This window comes from Carassius carassius, chromosome 41 (assembly GCF_963082965.1).
Source record: "Carassius carassius chromosome 41, fCarCar2.1, whole genome shotgun sequence".
In the NCBI taxonomy this organism is placed as follows: domain Eukaryota; kingdom Metazoa; phylum Chordata; class Actinopteri; order Cypriniformes; family Cyprinidae; genus Carassius; species Carassius carassius.
In genome coordinates, this window is record NC_081795.1 from 25,155,185 (window position 1) to 25,181,068 (window position 25,884).

At 37.9% G+C, this 25,884-nt stretch overlaps 3 protein-coding genes across 3 annotated transcripts; 1 reads left to right on the forward strand and 2 right to left on the reverse strand.

Moving 5' to 3' along the window:
• Positions 1-928: 928 nt before the first annotated feature.
• Positions 929-14,263, reverse strand: LOC132123091 (claudin-3-like). Its single transcript, XM_059533633.1, has 2 exons — positions 13,720-14,263; positions 929-2,367 (listed from the first exon to the last, which is right to left on the reverse strand). The coding sequence occupies exons 1-2, from the start codon at positions 14,198-14,200 to the stop codon at positions 1,715-1,717; spliced, it is 1,134 nt and encodes a 377-aa protein (XP_059389616.1). The 5' UTR covers positions 14,201-14,263; the 3' UTR covers positions 929-1,714.
• Positions 8,312-12,873, forward strand: LOC132123083 (uncharacterized). The gene is made up of 2 exons (XM_059533625.1): positions 8,312-9,550; positions 12,716-12,873. Exon 1 carries the CDS (start codon positions 8,627-8,629, stop codon positions 9,545-9,547), a length of 921 nt encoding a protein of 306 aa, XP_059389608.1. The 5' UTR covers positions 8,312-8,626; the 3' UTR covers positions 9,548-9,550; positions 12,716-12,873.
• A 127-nt stretch (positions 14,264-14,390) lies between the features above and the next one.
• On the reverse strand, positions 14,391-20,747 carry LOC132123263 (uncharacterized). Its single transcript, XM_059533825.1, has 3 exons — positions 20,535-20,747; positions 20,252-20,462; positions 14,391-16,492 (listed from the first exon to the last, which is right to left on the reverse strand). Exons 1-3 carry the CDS (start codon positions 20,745-20,747, stop codon positions 15,975-15,977), a joined length of 942 nt encoding a protein of 313 aa, XP_059389808.1. The 3' UTR covers positions 14,391-15,974.
• Positions 20,748-25,884: the final 5,137 nt, after the last annotated feature.

A 25,884-nucleotide genomic window follows, 5' to 3' on the forward strand; every position in this document is an offset into this window, starting at 1 on the left:
ACTGTTGCCTTGACAATTTGTAAAATGCTCCATAAGCATTTCACAGTGTTTCAGCCATGTAATATTGAATAACCTATTAAAGTTAGTATGCTTTCAGCCAAATGTACTGTATATATTATATTGTATGTCTTTGACAGTTTATTGTCATGTATGCTAGAAACCATCTAAAACATTTTTTTATATAGCTCAAACACTAAAGTAATATATTCTAACATGATTATTATTTTAAAATAAGACAAAAAATGATGTTTATGGTGTTAATATTATCGAGGTAGGTTATTTAGCCTGCATGCTGTTCTTATGTGAGCTGACACTGATCCTGTGTTTATAGAAACAGGTGGCATACCCTGGTAAAGTGATATGCTGATGTATGCGTCACCCATATGAGGCCCTCTTCAATATTTCACGTTGCCACTGTTAGAAGCTGGCAAAATTGGTTCTCCATCAAGTAATTTAGTTACAACACATTACACAACAGATATAAAAAAGTGGTTTCTGAAGAACTTTCCTTTTTATTTATTTTTTTATTTTTTGTTTGTTTGTTTGTTTTATTGTTACTATTACTATTATCATAATTAGTAATGTTTATTTATTTATTTGTCCTAATGAAGCTAATTCTTCAGTTAAATAATTAAGCTCTGACAAGTGTATTTTGTGTAACTCTGCTGTTTCTCTGTTGTTCTGTCCCACTTGCCACCATTTGCCACCCTCACTTGTTAGGTGACCTGCTGATGATTACTGGTGTGCATTTAGCTTTGTTGCTAAGTGGAGGTAACATGGCCTCATGGCTTAAGTTTCAGGTTTTCTCTAGTCATCATTACACCCTAATAAAAAAGAGATACAGAGATGATTTTAAGCATCCATACAATAATTAAAATGCATCATGGGTTGATGTATTAATTTATTGTTTTACTGGAACACCTAACAACATCTTAATTTTGTTGATCAGCATTACAGTACTACCGTAAACAGTCTATAATATGGACACTAAAGGACAAAATTACCTTTTACAGAAACCTGTACTCCGTTGTCCTTTCCGTCTCTGTGCTCTCAGATAAAGTACTCAAACTCCCACCATTCTGACCCTCCTCTCACATTTCTACACTTAAATGAACCTTGGTCCAGCTTTTAGTTCAGTTTATTTTGTTATTTAATATTTTAGCTTACGAATTTAAGTGGTAGTATGAACCAATAATATACATATAAAAAAATTCAATTTGTACAAATAGACAAGTATAAATAATAAAGAAATGCCCATTACAATTTGAATCATGCACAGTGTCTAGTTGATGGTTTAAGAAAAAAGGATATTGGCATTTTTAATTCTACAACATATAGTGAACACACAGTCAACTTCTCTATGTCAAAATACATCTAAATCAAACCTAAAATCTTAGTGTAACTAGTCCAGAAAACTAAAAGAAATTACCAATAAATCGACTTTATACACCTCAGTTAACTAAAAATGACGTTTCGTTGAGATTTCAGTTGAACGTAACTGACATAGAATGCATGTTCAAAGCAATTACAAAAGGTAATTTCTCACTGTAAGTGTCCTTATACTCTGAACAGACAAAATCGCACTTAAATGAAAAACTAAAACATCAAACAACTTCATAAGACATGTTTCCCCCACGATGGAGAATGTATGGCGTATTTTTTGCCCATGTATTGAACACTGCAACCCTGAATTCAGAGTTGTCCTTTGTTTGTTTCACACATAGTCTCTTCTGTCATATCCTCCCCCACCTGTCGAGCGAGACGCAGGATACGGCATCCGAGACAGGTTATATTTTTTCTCCTGTGGAGGGCAGGAGCAACAAAGCAACGATCCACCCAAAATCAGGAGTGCGGCTGCTGCCCAGCCGATGTAGAGCGCTGCTCCCATCTCCCGTCTCCGGGCGTCAGGCAGCAAAGGGTTGTAAAAGTCCCTGATGATGCTGTTGGCAGACCAGGATACAGGAATCAGCTGCATAAGCCCAGCTACGATGAACAGCACCCCTCCGAAGATCATGACTTTAGCTTTGGATGACTCTTCTTCAATGCAATTAGTGCACTTGGCTCCACCGATGGACACCAATACAGCCAGGACAGTCAGAAGGATGGATATCACAGTCAGGGCTCGAGCTGCTTGAAGATCCTGAGAGAGAGCCAGCATGGAGTCATAGACTTTACACTGCATCTGTCCGGTGCTCTGAACCACGCAGGACATCCACAGGCCATCCCAGATAATCTGAGCCGTCACAATGTTGGAGCCGATGAAGGCTGTGACCCTCCACATGGGGAGAGTACAAGCCACGATGGCCAAAAGCCAGCCCAGCACACATGACACAATACCGATGAGCTCCAGGCCTAAAGACATGTCTTCTTGAAGGATCTGTGCCAGCTACATGCAATGCCAGAGATACTGGTAAAATAACTGGACAGCAGTTTGAAAACCTGCAATGTAAGCCTAATTTGGACCAATGCCTCGGAGCAAACAGAGCGCATCTGTGACAAAACAAGTGTCCTTTATAGCCCAGATCAGGTAGAGAGGAGGAGCCTGTTAGGATGGAGACATTACACAAAGAAGGGCTAGTCACACCAGAACAAAAACTGCTCTCCATTCCTGGAAAGTATTGGGAATCAAGAACAAAAGATCAAGTAAGAGCACAACAATTTGTGTGTCAATGTTTGTGCACATTCCACAATGAAGGTAGAGACAAAATAAACTTTTTGGAGATATTGTTTTATATTGACAGGTCATTTTACTGTATTTCCCATAATTGTTTAAATTATTGTCATCTGTGAAAAGCAGATGTCTATAAGGAGCAGTGTTAGTACAAAAATCTCTTTTTGCAGACAATTATTGCCAGTTTTGGTTGGAAAATAGTAGCAAAGTTTACAATGTGTAGCTTGCTGTTGTGTACAATGGACATTTAAAATTAAGTAAATGTTCCATCAACTGGTTTTCAAAATTTTTCAAATTGTTTTAGTTAATACCTGGACTGTGCTGTAAGTAAGTTCGGGAGGGTTACTTCATAAAAATGTAATCAGAAATATCACAAGTAATGATTAATAATTACTTTTGGATTACTTCATGGCCACATACATAAATAAAATCAAAAGAAATGCAATATGATCTAAGATAATTACATTTTTCTTGGTATGTTTTTTCAGTATGTCTAAGTGTCAATATGTCTTTATTAGTAGTGTAGTAGTAACTATATAAGAAAAAAGTGTATTCTTTTTTATGGAAAAATAGTAAATACTCTAACCATGGGTCATACAGGCATTGCTTCAAGAAGATCCAGGGCATTCAAGCACTTTTTCAGTACAAAATTAATAAACTACATATTTTTCTTCTATTACAAGAAAATACATATTTTCTTATTCCTTACATTCTCTTCATAGAATATAAGCTGAATGCCCATGCTTCAGGTTTATCAAACCAAGCTCCTTAAGGCCGTGGATGAGAATGGCCTGAGCACTTCAGTACCACAGACTTGACCCTGCACTACGATGATGTCACAGTACATTGGTTGCAGTATGGGGAACCTCATTGTCTAGGACCAATATTTGTTGCTAATCCTGACAGAAATGATGGACTCTGATAAGACAGTGTTTTCACCATGCAACTGAACCCAACCAGCATCTTAGTGGTTGCCAATAACAGCTTTTCTTTTTCAAAGAAAATCTCAGAAAGAGCCTTAATCAGCTTTACAGTCACGGTACAGATGGCTGAAAAGCCATTCGCTGCCAGAAAGCCAAGGTTTCTATATGGTTCACAACATCTGTGCTCAAAACAAATCTACATTATAACTCTGCTGGGAGTACATGTGAGACCACACTCAAGAGTGTGAAAGTTTTAAAATAGGAGTTTTAAATTAACACTGAAGCTGAGTTGAAGTTAATGAGATAATTAAGTGATTAATTGAGGGATGATTGACCATTATTGATGAGACCTGATGTTAACATGCAGAATCAACAAAGATGAAAATCACTATTTTTATGTCACCATTATAGTGGTCAGTGTTTGCTTTAGTTGGGCTCTTGAGCCTTACATTTTTAAAGTCAGATTTGGTTTGGCTGTTACAACTGAATTGTAACAAACAGGCAAGAAAAAAATCAAAACATGGGCATTTGACCTGAATCACCAAACTCAATTAAAGCCTAAACAGATTTTATTGACCTCATTGATTATAACAACCCTGTGATTGTATAGTACCCACAAATTAAAATGATTTCTTGAAAGTTGTTCTGATCATAAGAAAAGCTTGCTTTAGGCACACACATACATCAAAAATTAGTGTAGGAATCTCAACAATGATGACAAACAGCATATTCAGAAAAATAGAACAACTCTAAACATTAGAAAACAAACTACTAAAAGAAACATAAAAAACAAAAATAGAATAGTAAGAATAAAGGAAATTACTGAAACAATTCAGCTAATAATTTATTCATGCCGCAATGCATCATGGGAGCCATGGATGAATTTTGATAGGTGGCACCCAGAATGCACTGCAACATGCTTTTTGGATTTTCACCATTGTTGAGATTGACAGGTTGATTCTTGATGTTTGCATGTATAACTGAAAGACTCTTTTGAAAAAATTTTGAACAAACAACTTTTAAGAAATTCCTCAGATTGTATTTAAAATGCTGGAAATACTTTGTTGAACAATCATAGGGCTGCAATAATCAACAATGTAACTTTAACTCAGTAACTCAAGAATAACAATAGTCTTTGCTTGCTCAGATTTTTTTTGCTGTGTAGCAATTCCTCTACTGTTGGTCTGCATCAAACCCTTAATTGAATAATTATTCAATAGTTTACAATTGTTTTATCCACCTTTTTTAAAATATAACCTACAATTGCATTTTGTGTGTGTGTGTGTGTGTGTGTGTGTGTGTGTGTGTGTGTGTGTGTGTGTGTGTGTGTGTGTGAATTGAAACAAATTTGCCATCATGTAAATTGTATCCGCCATTAAATAAAATAAATGTAGTGCTTTCCATTTTTTATGTGACATGTTTATGTTTTATGAATTTGCACTGTTGCAAATTTCTGTGATTTTCTAATTGAATCATCTGAACAATAACCTATGAATTATTAATGAATTGTCCTTGCTTCCATCTCTCTCCATCTGTTTTCACAGGGTTGATTTTAAACATAATTTTCTCTGTTAAAGGAAACGCTTATATCACATAGGGAGTAATTGACATTAAGCAGTTGAATTATTAGAAAATAATGCACACCAGAGGTTGTGTATTCCTATATCTCTGCTGCTGTCTGTGTTTTCAGCATTCCGAAATTCACTTTAAATTAATCCAAAAAAAATTATATTGAAATTGTCCAGAGTCCATGTCACAAGTGCCCTGTTTTGTAGGTTGACTTTTAGTTTGTAGTTCTGCTTGTTTTGTGTCTTTGTTTTGTAGGCCTGGTGTAGTTCTTTTGGCTGCCCTCTTTACTTGCTGGTTGTTGCTGTGTGTGTCTTGTTATGTCTTGTCAGATACACCAATGCATTTCTCATGTTCCTTTTGTTGGTTATGTACAATAAATACCTTGGACTTAGAACCTCTCCACAATTTATGAGTCAACCAAGCACTAGAAATTCAAAACACAGGGGGAGCTATGAGAAAATATTTGGAAGGTTGCCCTCATTCCTTACATTTTTGAGGTAGTCCATTGTACGTTATTGAGTCAGATGGCCTACTCTCAATGGACACTTTATTAGGCACATCCTTCTGATACTGAGTAGAGCCAACTTTTATCCCTGGATAAGCCTGATTTTCTTCTTGACATGGATTCAACAAGTCATTGGAAAGATTCCTTAAATTCTGGCCCATACTGGCATGATAACATCATAACTTTTTTTTGGACTTTGCATACATACTATTGGATTGAAGTGTGGAGGTCACTGATGTAACTGAACCTATTGTCAGATTCCTGGAAATAGTTTGTAATCGTCTGTGCCATTAGAAAATGAGTGAACTGTCATCAAAAAAAGATGCACATGGTCAGGAAAATTCTCAACAGTTGGATGTGGCATTTAGACATTACTCAGTTAGTACTGGGACCCTAAATTCGGCATCTGTTTTGATGAAATGTTCAGGTGAAAATGCAAATTTTGAACATGTTTCAAGGTGCACATTTTCATAAAAAATGTCGTTATCTTCTCTGTGAATTTGTGAAAATGGCGATGTCATGCACGTGTATTAAAGGTGCAATAAGCGATCTTGGAAAATGCTAAAATTAGCCTGATAGCACTGAGAGCAAACGTCCCACCCACCCTGCAATCGCTGTCCAAAGCCACATCCCCTGAACTAATTTATGCTCACAGACCAGAAAACCAGAGACAACATTACTACAATAGGGTGCTGTAGCTGTTCCCAATTTCAGCAATGAATTAAACCCCTACTCATTGAGTAGGGAGCAATGAACACGGTGTAGGAGTCATATTGATCGGATCACAGTTCATTCATGTAGCTCACTTCTAACGAGTCTGTAATCTGAATTGGGTGTGTTAACTAAGTGAGACATGCAAAATATGTATGCGTGGACTGTAATTGGGAACCACTGGGCTACATCATTTGTCTTACACCAGCAAGAAACTTTAAAAAGTACTACAATACCAGTAAGGAAGAACAGGTTGTTGATGTTTGTCTGCCATTCTTGCTCTGTCTGCAAAGCGTGCATGAACGCGTTGATGACATATCCTGTCTGCGCGAACAGGGTGCGCAGATTTATGCAGATTCATACGTTGACAGAAGCCATTTAAAACGCTCAGACTGAGCGTTTTGATTGGATGTACATTTCTTGGTTCTGCACCTTCCAAAGAATATATAAATACAGATAAAAACATTTAGACCACCTAACTTAATGATTTCTATAGGGATGTGAAAAGAGTTTCAACAAGCATAACAAAAAATGTTTCTGAAGACAATCACCCATTGCACCTTTAAGTGTTCAGTCTGTAGGTATGTGAGCATGATTATATTGTTTCTTTACAAAGTTACATCACCAGCTACTTTCCTGGCATTAATAATACAGCGTTTTTGGTAACAATTTAGACTATTCAACACTGTTCACTATTAACTAGTTGCTTATAAGGATGCATATTACTATCATATTACCTGTTTATAAGTAGTACTTATAAAGCACATACTGCATTAATGCCTTATGCTGCATGACTATATTTTAGATACCTAAACATACAGTAACTTCTACAACTACTCCATTACTTTCTATCTGCAAATTAAGAATTTATTGAAGGAAAACTCTTAAGCTGATTATACACGGGGCAAATGTTTGAGCATATTTGCCAGTCAAGGTGTTTTTTTTTTTTTTTTTTTTTTTTTAATTATGTTGCTTGGGCACTTTCACATTGAAAATGGGTAACAAATATATATCTGGATACTTTAGATCGGTCATTGGCCCAATGTTGCCCGGCAACATTGATCAAAAAGTTGCCCTGTGTATCGTCAGCCTTAGGAACTAATTAATATGTGTTCCCAGAGTGTTACAGCATTTTTAGCAATTTTCAAATATCCATGTGATATAACAATTTCATCTGTATACTTTCTTCTACAAAGAAAATCTTTCTATTTCCTCATTCACTACCCCTTATATAATAAATACCATATTGTCCATTATACAGTGTACAATGTGAAGAACTCAAAAAGTTCTAGGATCTTTTCATTTTTACACAAACTTTACTATTGTTCATTAGAGAGGACTAGTCAATATCATTAATTGATCAGACAAATTTACTTACATTCGGATACAGCATATAGGGAAGATGGGGGAGGAAGTCGCCCTTGGGAAAAATGCTAATTAACTTTAAATGTATAGACACACATCAGCCAATGTGTAAAGGCATCGCAAATTATGTCTCATATTTTATGGATTGCATGATAATCAACTGTATCAGAGTTACAGTTCTTTAAGCTAAAATACTCAAAGCTGCATGGATGTCCTTAAAGGTCTTTAAGCAGCTTCAAGCTCTAAGAGATTCTTCTGTGTTTTTGTTACATTCCATGACTCAGTGCCTCATCTTCATTCCTGAAACAGGCCCATTGTCTGGGACTGGCTTAGATTAGGTCCCAGACAAAGACACAATTATTGTGCAAAGAGCGAGAAGACCTCGAAAACAGGTGAATAAATAGGCCTAGTGACAGCTGATTCAACTCATCACCTCATTATTGAGACTCTAAAACAGAATATTCTTCATTGTGTTTCCTAGACAACTTGACAAATTGGCACGGTAAGTTTGTTCACTGCAGTTTCTTTCTTTTTTTCTGCTTGTTTTTATGTTAAGAGACGTCACTTCCTGTTTGTTGTTGGCGTCTGTACTGCGTTTGAGCTCCGTCACTATATGCTTTTTATCGACTATTTTTAACTTAAAAATCAATTTTATACACCATCGTTTCCGTTTATATAACGTGTGAATATATCCTCTATTGTATTCTACAACAAAAACAATCAGAGCGCCTCGCTATCACTAGTTTTATTTTGATCTCCCGGGTCCGCTATTAGCTTATAGCCCGTTAGCATCAGCAAGCGTGGTTGCTGCTTACTGCACTTACATTGCTAATACTCTATTCACACACATTACCACTGCTGTACTCACTGTCACTTGCTTTAATGGCGGATGAATGTCTACCTTTGATTGCAGGTGGGGACATGCTCGATCTGCATTCTGTGCAGTTCGAGCTCGAGGCCGTGGGGAAGCAGATTCGCGACCTGGAGGTGAGGCAGGCCCGGCTGAGAGAGCGGAGAGCCACGCTGGAATCATCCCGGGCTGACGCTCACAAGTCCGGGGTAAGTATACAGCGTGCTGCTAACAGTCCCACCACGTCTACTCCGTGTGTTTCTCTGCAAAGGCCCGGTGCACCCAGGACGCGATCTTCCCAGATGTCCATCACTCCGATGCCGGGACACCACGGACCCTGGGTGCATCCACAGCGGAGGATGCGAGCCGGGTCCCGGGCAACGACTTCTCCCCCTCCTGCCTCCGAGATCTCCATCCGGAACCGCTTCGCTCCCCTCCGCGAGACAGGACGCGATGCTGTGATCATCGGAGACTTCATCGTCCGACACATCCGTGCTACGTTAGCCAAAGGTAAAGTGCACACTCATTGTTTCCCTGGTGCTCGTGTTCTCGATGTTTCTGCGCAGATACCCGCGACCCTGAAGGCCGACGAGAGCCCCAGAGCGGTCGTGCTTCACGCCGGGGTTAACGACACCACGCTGCGGCAGACGGAGACACTGAAGAGGGACTTCAGCAGCCTGATCGAGATGGTTCGCAGAACGACGCCCGCGGCGATGATCATCGTGTCAGGACCACTGCCCACGTATCGACGAGGACACGAAAGGTTCAGTAGACTTTTTGCTTTAAATGAATGGTTGTTGTCATGGTGTAAAGAACAGAAACTGCTATTTGTTAATAACTGGAATCTTTTCTGGGAGCATCCTAGGCTGTTTCGCACTGATGGATTACACCCCAGCAGAATCGGAGCGGAGCTGCTTTCTGACAACATCTCCAGGACACTTCGCTCCATGTGACTAGTAAGACAATTCTCAGATAACTATTATGATGAGTTTTGTTCCACCCGCTTAAATGATAAAAGTACTTGCGCTGTAAAAACTATTAAGACTGTGTCTGTTCCCCGAATAGTGAGGTCAAAATATAATGTAGGATCTAGAAAAAATCTTATCGTAATTAAACCAGAAAAATGTAAATGAACAAAAAAATTTTTTTGGGCTCATAAATATTAGATCACTCACACCAAAAGCAGTTATTGTAAATTAAATTATCACAGATAATAGTTTTGATGTACTCTGCTTGACTGAAACCTGGCTAAAACCAAATGATTATTTTGGTCTAAATGAGTCTACTCCACCAAACTACTGTTATAGGAGGTGTTGCAACAATATATAGTGATATTCTCAATGTTACCCAGAAAACAGGATACAGGTTTAACTCTTTTGAAATACTTCTGCTTAATGTTACACTGTCAGACATGCAAAAGAAATCTAATGTAGCTCTTGCTCCTGCTACTGTGTATAGACCACCAGGGCCGTATACAGAATTCCTAAAAGAATTTGCAGATTTCCTCTCAGACCTTCTAGATACAGTTGATAAGGCGCTAATCTTGGGAGATTTTAATATTCACGTTGATAATACAAAAGATACATTAGGACTTGCGTCTACTGACCTAATAAACTCCTTTGGAGTCAAGCAAAATGTCACCGGGCCCACTTATCGTTTTAATCATACACTAGATTTAATTATATTTCATGGAATCGATCTTACTGCTATAGATATTGTAACCCAAAGTGATGATATTACAGACCATTTCCTTGTATCGTGCGTGCTGCGTATAACTGATATTAACTATATGTCTCAGCGTTACCGTCTGGGCAGAACTATTGTTCCAGCCACCAAAGACAGATTCGCAAATAACCTGCCTGATCTATCTCAACTGCTATTTGTACCCAAAAATACACATGAATTAGACGAAATGACTGACAACATGGGCACTATTTTCTCTAATACATTAGAAGCTGTTGCCCCCATCAAATTAAAAAAAGGTTAGAGAAAAACGTACTGTGCCATGGTATAACAGTAATACTCACTCTCTCAAGAAAGTAACTAGTAGTCTTGAACGCAAATGGAGAAAAACTAACTTGGAAGTCTTTAGAATTGCATGGAAAAACAGTATGTCCAGCTATAGACAGGCTCTAAAAACTGCTAGGGCAGAGCATATCCACAAACTCATTGAAAATAACCGAAACAATCAAAGGTTTTTATTTAGCACAGTGGCTAAATTAACAAATTACCAGACGCCACCTGATTCAAATATTCCACCAACGTTAAATAATAATGACTTTATGAATTTCTTCACTGATAAAATAGATAACATTAGAAATACAATAGCGAACGTAGATTCTACAGCGTCTAACACTTCAGTTTCATCCATCGCACCCAAAGATAAACTGCAGTGCTTTACAACTATAGGACAGGAAGAGCTAAATAAACTTATCACTGTATCTAAACCAACAACATGTTTATTAGATCCTGTACCAACTAAATTACTGAAAGAGTTGTTACCTGTAGCCGAAGAACCGCTTCTCAATATCATTAACTCGTCGCTATCTTTAGGTCACGTCCCAAAACCATTCAAGCCGGCGGTTATCAAGCCTCTTATTAAGAAACCAAAACTAGTTCCTTGTGTCCTGGCAAATTATAGGCCTATTTCAAATCTTCCATTTATGTCTAAAATTTTAGAAAAAGTTGTGTCTGCTCAATTGAGCACCTTCCTGCATAAAAATGATCTGTATGAAGAATTTCAGTCAGGTTTTAGGCCCCACCATAGCACAGAAACTGCACTTGTTAAAATTACAAATGACCTGCTCCTTGCGTCAGATCAAGGCTGCATCTCATTTCTAGTCTTACTTGATCTTAGTGCTGCGTTCGACACCATAGATCATGACATACTCATAGATCGATTACAAAACTATACAGGTATTCAAGGGCAGGCTCTAAGATGGTTTAGATCCTACCTGTCCGATCGCTACCATTTTGTTTACTTAAATGGGGTGTCATCTCATTTATCATCAGTAAAATATGGAGTGCCACAAGGATCCGTCCTAGGTCCCCTTCTATTTTCAATATACATGTTGCCCCTTGGTAATATTATTAGAAAATACGGAATTAGCTTCCACTGTTATGCTGATGATACTCAGCTATATATCTCAACGAGACCATATGAAACTTCCCAATTATCTAAGCTAACAGAGTGTGTTAAAAATGTAAAAGATTGGATGACAAATAATTTTCTCCAATTAAATTCGGATAAGACAGAGATATTAATTATAGGACCAAAAACACTACACAGAATCTTGTAGATTACAATCTGCAACTAGACGGATGTACTGTTACTTCCTCTACAGTCAGAAATCTAGGTGTTATATTAGACAGCAATTTGTCTTTTGAAAATCATATTTCCAATGTTACAAAAACTGCATTCTTCCATCTTAGAAACATTGCCAAGCTACGAAACATGTTATCTGTTTCTGATGCAGAAAAGCTAGTTCATGCTTTCATGACCTCTAGACTGGACTATTGTAATGCACTTCTAGGTGGTTGTCCTGCTTCGTCAATAAACAAGCTACAGGTAGTCCAAAATGCAGCAGCTAGAGTCCTTACCAGGTCAAGAAAATATGATCATATTACCCCAATTTTACAGTCTCTGCACTGGCTACCTATTAAGTTCCGTATCAGTTACAAATTATCATTACTTACCTATAAGGCCCTAAATGGTTTAGCTCCTGCGTACCTAACTAGCCTTCTACCACGTTACAACCCATCACGCACCCTAAGGTCACAAAACGCTGGACTTTTGGTAGTTCCTAGGATAGCAAAGTCCACTAAAGGTGGTAGAGCTTTCTCACATTTGGCTCCCAAACTCTGGAATAGCCTTCCTGATAATGTTCGGGGTTTAGACACACTCTCTCTGTTTAAATCTAGATTAAAAACACATCTCTTTCGCCAAGCATACGAATAATGTATCTCTTAAATTGTGAGTGTAGTTGCATCTGATCAAATGTGCATTTTTATTCATTAGCTTGGGTTAAACTAATTTTACTTTGTTGGATCAGCAGCTATGCTAATGATGTCTCTATTTTGTTTCTATGTTTTGCCACGGGATTTACATCCGTGGTTACTAGGATTTACACAAGCTCCAGTCTGGATCCAGAACACCTGAGAAGAGATGATGCTGACCCTCAGAGGACCCCAGATGATGCTAACCTTGAATCAACAAACAGAACTAACAATTGTTGCTACATGTGTGACTGCATCATATAATAACTATTAATTAATAATATTGATAGGACATCGTCTAGCTGACTACGTCTTGTATTATTATTATTATTTTTTATTTTTTCTAAAATCCTGTCAAACGTGCACAAACTACTAGCTACTACTAAATATTGTAGAAACATAATTTTCTGTAAAGTTGCTTTGTAACGATTTGTATTGTAAAAAGCTCTATACAAATACAAATAAACTTGAACGTTAATTAATGAAAATGGTAAGTACCAAAAAAAGTCATGTAACATAGAAAAAATGATTAATATTTTTTTAATGGCTAAGGTTAATTTTCAATCCCTGCAGCAGACAGAGAAGTGGCACATTTCGACTACAAGAACATGAACTCGTTCGTTATATAGATCCATGTAATGAACATTTCACGAAAAAAGCACTGAAGAAAAATTTAAATTATTGGTAATAACAATACTAAAAATGACAACATTGTTATCAGTTTACACATGGCTATGAACATACTTATTCATGTGCGTATTATTAGTAATAATGTAATACTTGCAATTCTTCATAACAAAAGAAAGCACACAGCAAATTAGGAAAAGACAATTGAATGGCAAAACAGCAGAACTCACTGTACATAAATACACACAGTCTTAAGCCTTGTCATCATGTTCTCTGTTCAGGACATAAATTAACAGAGTTGCAACACATATAAACAGTATGTTTGTTCACACATAGTCTTGTTTGTCAAAGTTACTGAGTGGAACAGAACGTGCAGCGGAGTAAACCATCCTGCTGGGTGGGCCGTACCTATTCTCCTCCTGTGGGGGGCAACTGCAGCAGAGAATCCCCCCGCCAATCAGCATAAGGGCACTAGCTGCCCATCCCAGGTAAAGAGACGCACCTATCTCCCTTTTTTGTGCCTCAATGATTATAGGGTTGTAGAAGGACCTGATGATATTATGAGCAGACCAGCACACAGGGATCAAGTGCATGACTGCAGCACAGATGAAGGTGACTCCAGCGGCGATCATAACTTTGGCTTTTACGCGCTCCTCATCTAGGCATTTAGTGCACTTGGCCCCCAAAATGGAGAGAAGGAATCCCAGTACTCCCATCACAATGGCAATCACACACAGAGCCCGGGCTGCCTGCAAGTCTGAGCTCAAGGCCAGCATGGAGTCGTAGATTTTGCACTGCATCTGACCAGTGCTTTGCACCACACAGTTCATCCAGATTCCCTCCCATATGGTCTGCGCCGTAACGATGTTCACTCCGATGAAAGCTGTGACCATCCACATGGGCAAAGCACAAGACAAAATGCCTACAATCCAACCGAACACAGCTAAAGTGACCCCTAGGATCTCTAACCCTAGAGCTGCCATTCTGTTTTCAGAATTCACAAAGGAAAGTCTCTCAGCACAATGGTTGATGCTTTATAATGCAACGATAAGGAAGGTGGAGTTATGGTGGAAAAAAAAGTCTCTGGGGATTGGCTAAACTTTGAGTGAGCTTAACCTTGGCATGGAAACGAGTTAGTTTAATGATTTAACTCTCTTCATCTGGTATTTCCCACTCAGAGACCAAATGGTGGGTAGATAAGAAAAGCCCAACGGCAACTAGTTAAAGGATAACTGGCATGACTACTGCATGTCTAGACTTTTGAATGAAACACTTCCAATGGCTTAGGATTGAATGCATGCTTCAGGTACATAAACAGGTATACTACCATCACAAACTTAATTTTTGGATACAATGAGCAGAGATTGATGTGACAATGATAATTCAATTGATTTGTCACCTGAGAAGGAGCAATAAAGTCACTGAGGGCTAAGAGTCAACAGTCAAAAGACTGAATCAGTGATGCCTGACAGCATAGTTGCTATCAGCAATCCACAATTCCTCAAGGCCACACAGTAATAGGATCACTCTAACCTAAACAGCATCAGGCATTATTGACTCTCTTGCTTTCTCTCTCACACACATTATGTGCACACTTAGTCTTTAATCAGTCATGCATTGATATGTGAAGCCTGGTGACCTTTCATCAACCTTTGCAATGTTTATTTATGTTGGAGCATGCAGAACAAGTGGAATAAGCATCTCCAAATTCTATTTACATCAAATGTAGGTTTTCTTTCATACACATTGGTATGTAAATATTTTAATTTAATAAAGAGTAAACTAAATACTGTTACAGTACCTTGAAGGATAATATTTAATTACTATTTAAAAGTAGGTTAGCATATTAACCTATCAGAGCTTTACATATTTTCCAAATTACTGAACATTTTGAGAAATATTTACAGAAGATGCATCGTCTCTGTAATATAGCAGGTGCTTTTATCTTCACCCGTGGAAGTCTCAGTTACACTCTCTTGACTAAAGAATTAGGCACAAAGAGGTTTAGAGATTTACTAGAACAACCAGCCATTCATGTCTGGGCTGACACGGAGAGTATCATTTATAGATGTGGTTGACCTTTAAGAGAAGGATTGGTTTCAAATTATTACAAAGTGCATGTTTTGGGGGCAATGTTTGCTTCACTCTAGTTTCAGAGTTCTCCAACTTTCTTTTCTCTTTTTCGTTTCTTTTCTTTGTTTTTTTGTTGTTGTTTTTTTTGCTACAGTTCCTTGTTGATTTAATGTTATTTCATGCCTGTTTAAATACATACAGGCATGTCTGTCCATAAATTAATATGGTAACACTTTATTTTAACAATCCACTATACGTAACTTTACACATACATTACAACATATTCTTCTAACTCTAAACTTAACCTAACAGTTTACTAATACTCTAATGAGAGTTAGTTACGAATTTACTTATAGTTATTAGAATGTCTCAAGTGGACTCAAAATAAAATGTAACCATTAATTTTGCAATATGCATGGAAAAATCTGCATTTATTATCATTATTTCAATGATATAAAAGAGCAACTTATTATTCACCTATTAGAATTTGGATCATGCAAAACTTTGATCAAAAGACAAAGTAATTGCAACAATAACAAATACAATATAAAATGAAATTAAAATAAAAACAGTTGCCTGGTTGTTAATCAAAGTTCAGCATCAGTCAATAATTTGTTAAATCGTCATTTAGCAGTCTTCTTGGCTTTTCTCTCAAGGTCCATCATGTGCAAAGGTTCAGACCTCTCAAACATAGTATCTCCTGTCAAATCCATTCACAGAGACAGATTTGACCCCTGAGTAGTCCACTCTTTTCGGCACAGAATTGTTCTGTACTTTTGAGGAGCAGGAACAAGACAAAATGGCTCCACCTAGGATCAACAGGCAGGAGGCGCCCCATCCAAAGTACAGCGAGTTCCCAAACTCCCTTTTTTGCGTCTCCTCTAGAAGAGGGTTGTGGAAATCCAGGATGATGCCGTTAGCTGTCCAACAGACGGCCACTAGCAGCTGCAGACCACACATTATAAATGTCACCCCGGCTGCCAGCATAATGCGCGGCTTGTTTGCTGTATCTGAGGTGCAGTTGGTGCACACGATCTGAGTGATGACGATGTTCTGGCCTATGTACGCCGCTACTCTCCACATGGGCAAACAACAGGCAACCATCACGCCAAGCCACCCAGAGATGGTCAGGATCATCCCCAGGAACTCCAGGCTGAAGCCATTGCGCTTCACTGTTCTGTTCTGTTTCACAGACTGTGATGCTCAGGATCCAGGACTCAGCTCTGAGGATTAGCTCTGATATTAGAGACTTGAAGATTTGCTTAAATTAAGAAATGGTGAAAGAGAGAAAGGGAGAGAGAGAGAGAGATAGAGAGAGAGAGAGAGAGAGAGAGAGAGAGAGAGGGAAGGAGAGAGAGATACAGTTTCTACCTTCTTTATACTGCTAAGAGAAGATGGAAGGTGGAGTCTTAGATGGCATCATGGTTTGTGAGGTACGAGAGAGACTGGGGCTTTTCATAGCACTTTTCTTGTAACAGGATGGCTTTATTGGGTATTATTTTCATTTTTAATCAAATGTGACAATCAGGAAGAATATAAGAATAGCAGCATGTATCATGCATGTCATTAGTGAAAAAAAGTGTAATTTGATTGTTATCCTAAGAATGAAGATTATAAACAATTAAAAACAATGCATTAAAAAGAACTAACATTTCTGTTTTCTTTACATTTTCAGCCCCAGTAATTACATGGTTATCATATAAAAGTATACATTTTGTCCCACATTAAAATCTAGTGTCTAATGTGTCTTTGAGAAAATCTGCTGACTCACTCCTTTTTGAGAAGAGACAATTCATCTCTTTGTTTTCAGGAGTAAGACACATAATCCAATGGGATCTCGGATCTCTTATGTTTGCATAAACATGGAAATATACATTATTAATGTATACCTCATGTAATTAATAGGCTGACTTTGTTCAGTTACATAGTTTGTCTTACGCATTTACCTGAAATAACATATAAGGGTTTTATTCTGTTCTTTGTGATTCTGGTGCTGGTCATTTCAATTAATTCCAGCACTTGCTAAGAGTTAACATTAAAATGTTAAACTGAATGAAAATGATGATTTTGTCATTATTTTATCATTACTTATTATTTGTGTGTGTGTGTGTGTGTGTGTGTGTGTGTGTGTGTGTGTTTGCCATGGGACAGAAAATGACATACAAGCCATTACGTGTTCATAAATGTAAATCATACTATATTAGCTTAGATTATATTAGATTCAACTTTATTGTCATTGCACATGTAAGGTACAAGGCAACTAACTGCAGTTAGCATCTAACCAGAAGTACAATTAGTAGTAAGTACAGGACATATCTACAATATGATACAAATGTACAATAAATAGCTGTCACTGTAAACCCTAATGTTGTCTTGACTTAAAAAATCAAGTAATGTTGACTAAACATTACTTAAAATTTTGCGTTTTGGCCCTGTCACTTAAAAATATGAGTTAATTTAACTAATTTACCTTCAAAATGCATAAACTTAAGATTTCAAGTGTTGTGAGCTCAAAATCATGAGTAATCCTTTGGAAAAACTCAACGTCACTCTGTTCTTCCTTTAATGTGATTGGCCATGGGAGGAATTCTGCCTAGCAACAAGAGAACAAAAGCACTGATTGGTGGATTACAAAATTCGTCCTTTTGGTCTGTTTGGTTTGCTGAACTACATTTCAAGAGGACGTTTTTTTTTAGTGTATTATGTTAGGTGAGTAAAGTTATGTAGATATAAAGTTGTTTTGCATGACTTCTACTAGTGAAATATGTTATCCTTGTGGTACGTGATTTTGATATGGTATGATTATTGAAACGACAACTTATAGTATTTGATGAAGTGGCCCAATCGTTTTCCTTTGAGAGAAAGAACATGGCAGCTAGCGTTACTGCTTAACTCGTTAGACCAATACACTGGAAACCCTAATAAGTTGACTGAACTAAATTGATTGAGTAAACTCGTTGCCTCAATTTAATTGAGTAATGGAGTCTCCCAAAACTTACATATTTAAGTTTATTTAACTTGACGGTTTTGTAGAAAACCCTAATAAGTTGACTGAACTAAATTGATTGAGTAAACTCGTTGCCTCAATTTAATTGAGTAATGGAGTTTCCCAAAACTTACATATTTAAGTTTATTTAACTTGACGGTTTTATAGATTGTACTTAAATCACTCAGTTCACCAAACTTGGTGCTTATTTAATGTACTTAAACGATTATGTTCACTTAACTTGGTATTAAATTCAAGTGTACTTATATATTTAAGTTAACTCAACATATAAATGTAACTGAAAATTATGTTCTTATTTTTGACCGCACACTATTTGCACACTGAAGTAAAACAAACAACAACATATTTAATCTTTGACCTTTTGACAAAATGTCACAATATTTATGAAAATACAGTAAACCCTATAGTGCACTGTAAAAAAAAAAAGGTTGTGTCAACTTAAAAAAAAAAAAAGCAACTTATCGCAAGCGCTTTTTTGAGTAAACTTAACAAAAAATTACTATGTTTGCGTATTTTAACATCAACCTAATCCATTGGGCAAAGTTACTATCTTGTGTACGTCCGATATAGACGTTTACAGATCCTCCTTACAAGGTTCTGTGACTTTATTTCTGTCAGACATCTAGAGAAGCTCTTATTGAGAATTAATAGAGGTTTAAATGTTGATACTTGATTCATTTGAAGTCACCATTGTGGTGGAAAGTGTTTGGTTTAGTTGGGATCTTGGTCCAGTTACTTCTTGTGTAAGCTTGTCTTTTGCTGCTGTAACAGTGTATTTTAAAACGCTGTTTTTGTGGCGAAGAAAGACAAACTTAAAAGAGCTCAGGTGTTATTAGCTCTTTGTTGGTGTTAGTTTGTCTCTTGCTGCTGTAACTTGTGTGTTGTAAAACACTGTTATTGTGGCAATGAGAGTTGAGATCAGACATGCACAATTCCTTGTAATGGTGACAAGTTAAAATAAAATGTATTGCTGTAACTGTGGATTCACTTTTATGGATAGAACCGTAGTAGATAAAATAATGTACTTACCTTTTGAAAATCGATCATGTCGTCACAAACAGACATCAAGATTTTGGATATGCATCACATCAATGGTGACAATCAGAACAAAAAAAGGTTGTAAAATAAGGATGAGTTTGTGCTATGGAGCTCTTTTGTTTGTCACCGTTGTTGTGATGCATATGCTAAATCTAGAAGTCTGTGTGTGTGAGTACTTGATCCTTTTACTCAAATTATTTCAAATGCATTCATTCTGTCCATCTTCAAAATAAGTATTTTGCTCTTGGTGCCTGTTATTAATATCAAACAAAACTTACTTTATGATCTCAAATACATATTATGTGATGACTTTCTCATCAACAAAAAACATCTGATAACACCTGAGCTCATTTAAAGTTGTCTTTTTCGCCACAAAAACAGCGTTTTAATATACACTGTTACAGCAGCAGACAAGCTAACACATGAACTAGCTGGACCAAGATCCCAACTAAACCAAACACTTTCCACCACAATGGTGACTTCAAATGAATCAAGTATCAACATTTAAACCTCTGAGTGATTTAGGTACAGTCTACAAAACCATCAAGTTAAATAAACTTAAATATGCAAGTTTTGGGAGACTCCATTGCTCAATTAAATTGAGGCAACAGGTTTACTCAATTAATTTAGTTCAGTCAACTTATTAGGGTTTTCAGTGTAGGGGAACAGCTGTCCCTGAGTCTGCTGGTCCTTGTCCTGCTCCTGAAGCGCCTCCTGGAGGGCAGGAGGTTAAATAGTCTATGTTCAGGGTAAGAGGAGTCCTTGACAATGCTGCAAGCTCGATGTAGACAGTGTTTTCTCTGGATGTCCTCAATAGTAGGAAGTGGTGTCCCTGTGATGCCTTGGGGAGTTTTCAACACCCTCTGCAGTGTCATGCAGTCAGTAACTGAGCATTTCCCATACCAGACTGTTCTACAACTGTTCAAGATGCTCTCGATTGCACACCGGTAGAAGTTCACCAGGATGGCTGAAGATAACTGGTTCTTTTGGCGTTTAAGGGGTTGGTGGTCTGCTGAGAGTGTGATCTTGGTGGCCGTCTCCTTGCTGTCACTGTCGAAGCAGGCATAAAAGTCATTCAGCTCTTTAAGGAAAGAGACGTGTTTGACCGTTATAGTGGAGTTGCTTGGCTAGTAGTCACAGGTGACCTGGATGCCCTGCCACATGTGTCGGTGGTCAGAGTTGGAAAAGTGTTTCTTTACCTTTAGCTTGTAGCAGTACTTGGCCGTTTTGATTGCCCTCCTCAGGTTGGCCTTGGATTTGCTGTAAGCCTCAGCTTCATCTGATCTGAAGGCAGTGTTGCAGGCTTTCAGCGGAAGTTGCACCTCCTTGTTGATCCACGGCTTCTGATTAGGGTACGTTGCGATCTGTTTCTGTTTAGATTCTGATTTTAGATCACTTAAACCTACCCCCATACCTAAACTTAACATCTACTATTATAATTAATACTAACTATTAATAACAGCAAGTTAGGAGTTTATTTAGAGAAAAATAATGGTTAATATCATATATGTGTTCCATTTTCTAATGTGTTACCATATTAGCCTAATATAGCCTTATTGCCATGTTAGTGGTAATGGGTGATATACCTTACAACAAGTGTCTCGGTTGTTGGCACTGTTGTCTTACAGTAAAAAAGTCCCCAGATCCAGACCTGGACAGGAGGCCTTTCTGTGTGTTGCCTAACTTTACAAGGGAAATGTTGACTTGGGAAGTGGTTCAGGACATTGAAGCTTTGGTTGTGTTGAAGGACTCGATCTACATCCAGGTTACATTTGATCCCTTTAAAGAATTAAATTCCACCAATTAAATATAAAATGAATTGTTCCACTACACACAGGTCAGGTTTTATGTAACAGTTCTCCTAGTGTTTTTATCTATATTGAAAATATTCACTTTTGTTATCAAAGCTAAAACATTGAGCACTGAATAGATATCTCTCAATTTGAGAGTTAAATCAAACTGATAAAAAGCAAATATATTTTCATGCTATAGTATTAATTGTTTTGATTTTATTCTGTTGGGTTCAGTGTACAGTATGCAAATTGTGGACAGCATTTGTTGTGTGTTTACGTTCTTGCCTTTCGCTGATAGAGGGAGCTATTAGATACCTGCTGTTTAAAAGTGCTTTATAGGACAGAAAATTCCCTAATATTTATAATAATAGCGAATCTATATTTTTGTAATGCAGCAGGTCGTTTTTTATAAGCTTCTATGTATTTTAAATGCACTTATATACACATATATATAATTTGTGTTTGTATAACAAAATGTGTCCTATCACTTCAACTGTGTCCCAAATTGCAACACTCATTAAAAGTGTTCCTTTTCAGGTTAGCTCATTCTTTCAATTCATATGTATTTAGAGTGACCCTGACTATCACTGTTTAAATTTTTAAAGGACTTTTACTGTATAGTTTTGGAGAAAAGGCAAAGCAAAAATAAAAAAAAATGTGTCCTAGCAAAAATGTGTCCTCACTGTGTCCCATTTGCCAACACTCATAAAAAGTGCCCCTTTATAGGTTAACTCAAGTAAAATTCAAATAAAACTGTTTTCAAACAATGGCACTGATACTATTTTACTTATTTTTACTTTAAGTGGTCTTACCATGTATAATCTTATTGTATCTGTATTTTAATTCATTCTAAAATTAATTTTAATACTATTGTTATTGTTCAGTTACAGGTAAGGGGAAACAAGAAATTACAGCATATTAGTAGATTATTCAACAGACTGATGATTATGGTACACAAACACAGCAAAACAAATAATAGCATTGCAGGCATAATCAGTGTAGAAGGGTTCAGGGCTTGGAAGGTAGAGGACGAGGGGTCGGTTTGTCTGCTGATGATTTTATTCTCCAAAATAAACAAAAACGGTGTAACAAACACTAGCATCACAGATTTCCGATCTACTCCTTTACCACGCGGCTTGTATCCAATGCCCCCGGTTGAATCAGGCTTTGAGTGGATCGAGGTTTGGTTACATCCTGAATCCACCAAGGCTGGATAAATACCCCCCTTGATACTCACAGGTTTTTGGTATTCGCCAGCATGACCGGGGGTGACCTGCGGGGCGTCCGGGACCCGGATCATTGCCCCCACGTCAATCATTGGACACCTATCCACAAAATGGTCCGGGTCCCCGCAATGCCAACAGGCCAGCCCAGACCTTCCCCCTGCCCCAGCGACAGGGAGTGGGCTGAACGATTGGCGTGGAGAGAGCGGAGAAACAGAACCGCTGTCGACTTCAGCGGTCATCAGTCCCGACCCCCCTGGGCGGGGCTCTGGAACCCGCGAAGGACCCCTGGTCCGTCCCACCCCGCCCCCAGGGCGGGACTCGAGGAGGGTTGGCTGGCCGGGACCTAGGGAGAGGGATAGGGTGAGAGAGAGAAGGAGGAGGAAGAGAGGGAGGTAGAGGGTTCGCCGACCCCTGGGCACGCCACCATGTGGTCCTCCACCAGATGGATAGCCGAGTCCAGCGACGTGGGGCGGTGGCACTGGACCCACTCGGCCGTCTTCCTTGGTAGCCGAGCGATGAACTGCTCCAGCACCACCAGGTCGATGACATGCTCCACGTCACTTCCCCCGGCCAGTAGCCACTTGCGGCAGGAGTCCCGGAGCTGTTGGGCCATTGCGAAGAGCCGACCGGTTTCCCCCAAGTCCAGGGACCGGAAGCGCTGGCGATGTTGCTCGGGGGACCAGCCGATCCGCTGGATGATGGCCCTCTTCAAGTCATCAAAGACCAGGAGGTTCGCCACCGGGAGCTGATGCGCGGCCAGCTGAGCTTTGCCCGAGAGCAGGGGGATGAGGCGCACCGGCCACTGTTCGCGGGGCCACCCGCATGCCTCTGCTGACTCTGCCGACTTCCGGATCGTCCTGGGGTCCCATCTTGTGCATCGGCAGATGGATGGGGGTTGCGGGTGGCCCGGTGGCCTCGGCACGAACCTCCCGATCGATCCAGCTCCGGAACCTCTCGCGGTCCTCCTGCTGGGCCTGGATGATGGCCTGGAACCACCTTTCCAAGCTTTGCATGGCGGCGGCGATGTTATACATGCCAGGCCAGTAGTTGACGATCATGAAACACCCTGCCAAAACCTTATATGCATGCACATGACGTCAAATTTTTTTTTTTACAAATTCACATTTTTGTTGCTTACATAGATATGATTCAGGCATCATGTACAAAAGGTTGTGCCTTCATTCCACCAAAACAGAGTTATTCAAGGCACCTAAAGTTCACGAACAGAATCACTGAATCATTCTTTTTAATTAATACAGTAATTATCATGGTCACTGTAAATAGAAATCAATCAAAAGAATGAGAAAACCTGTAAATTAATGATTTTTATGAGGGTTTGAAAATGGCACATGATGTAAAAGTGCTTATTCACTTAGTTGATTAGAGTGAATTTGCCTTTCATTTTCTCCTAAAATATACAGTAAAAATATTTGAAAATGAATACCATAATAGTCAGTGTGACATTAATAAACTGACAGAATGAACAAACCTATAAAGAAAGACATTTATGAGTGTTTGAAAATGGGACATGATGTAAAAGGGGTGAACTTGCCAGTCATTTTTTCCAAAAACCATACACTTTTATGAGTGTTGAAATATATGGAAATAAGTGCAACAATGGAGTTTTATTTTTTTATTTTTTTATTTATATTTTCTGGGGGGAATTTGCTTTAAGTTTTCTCCAATACTATACAGTAAAACGCCTTGAAAATCAATATAGTGATAGTCAGGGTCACTCTGAATACATGAATTGAAAGAATGAGCTAACCTATAAAAGGACACTTTTTATGAGTGTTGGAAAATGGGACACAGTGGAAGTGCTAGGATGCATATATAATAATAAACAGCAATAAACGATTTATATTAACATAAAATTAAAAATTGAAGATAAATTAAGAAAATATATAAAGGAAATGTGTGTATGACAGCTTCTTTACATACATTTTGACTGCTCGCAGCACCCGTACCGTAAAAAAAAAACTGCGGCAGGCTTGACCGAGTATTTTTTAAAGCATGGCTTGCTTGACCGCAGTTCAAAACTAGAAGGTTGCTGAGACATCTATTGAGAATCATTCCAATTCTGCACAGAATTTTCTGTTATAAACACCGCTGACATACATCAGGAAAGCAGAAGCAGTAACACTAACTGTAACCATGGTGTTGTGGTAGAAATAGTTGAATGCATAACTGTGCATGCACTGTGACTTTTGATATACTGTCTGCATGTTTTGCCCCCCTGTTTAGTATGCTTAGTATGTTTCATGTGTGATTAATGTGCTTTGTTTATTTATATGTTTGCATGCAGAAACATTTTTCTGCATGCAGACCGCGCACTTTACAATAAAGTATATCATATTGTATCATATTTCGTATCATATATCATATCGTATCATTCATTTCAGCATCTGTACATTTTGATAGAGAAATTCAAGCACTTTCAATGACTTTTAAGCATCTCGCACAACTTTTTCCAGTACTTCAAAGCTCCAAAACGATCCAGTTTGAATGTTATTTTTAATGGGATCATATTAATGGGACAATATTATTTATGGTAAACAAACACTTATGTAAAATGTAAAAAAAAATACATCAAATCACAATTATAACCAGTAGGCAGCAGTAGAGGAGCACTTATTGGCTTATTAGTAATTCATATATACATTTTCTCTATATTTTCAAACTATAAAATCACTATTATAAAATAACAAATCATCAAGAAATCAGATTTTGTCAGAATTTTACACTTTTTGTGTATGAAGTATGAAAAGTCACAAAGTGAATTGAAAAACAAACTTTTCTTCAGTTTACTACTAAATCACACATAATCACATAAGTTGGTTCCATATTCTAAAATAATGGTGCATTTGTGTACCATTGAGTGGAATATATTGATGTTCTACATAAAATTTAGATTTTTCACCTGTTACTGTTGCACTTAGTAATGCAAATCAATAGTCATTTTGATTAAAAATAGTCTATATTTTAATACTCCCGCACACAACCCCAGCACCACCAAATCTGTTCGTCTGGAGCCCTGGGGTAATAAGGTATTCTGATGTCATGCACTGATCGGTCTTCTTTAAGTTGAACACACAGCTACTGCTGCTGCCTGCTAACTTATGACAAAAGATTTACACTTCGAATTAGGTAGTCTGTCATTGATGAAAATTGGAAATGGGTAAAAAAAATGCCCTTTATTTTGTTACTTTTTTAAACTAATATGTTCTGCTGCCTGCCAACTGCAATCACCAATAAAACGTTTTTCCATATTTTTTTATATATCGTCATTAAATATCGGTATCACAAATATACTTAAAATATCTTGATATAATTTTGAGGCTATATCGCCCACCTCTATAACCCTGAATAAATATTAATCTTAGAACTTTAAAGAATAGTTCTAATTCTCAGAGACTGAGCATGTGTAAATAAAGGGTAAAGCTACAAATGAAAATCAAAAAATACTCATATATATATATATATATATATATATATATATATATACACACATAAAACTATTTTAAAATAAC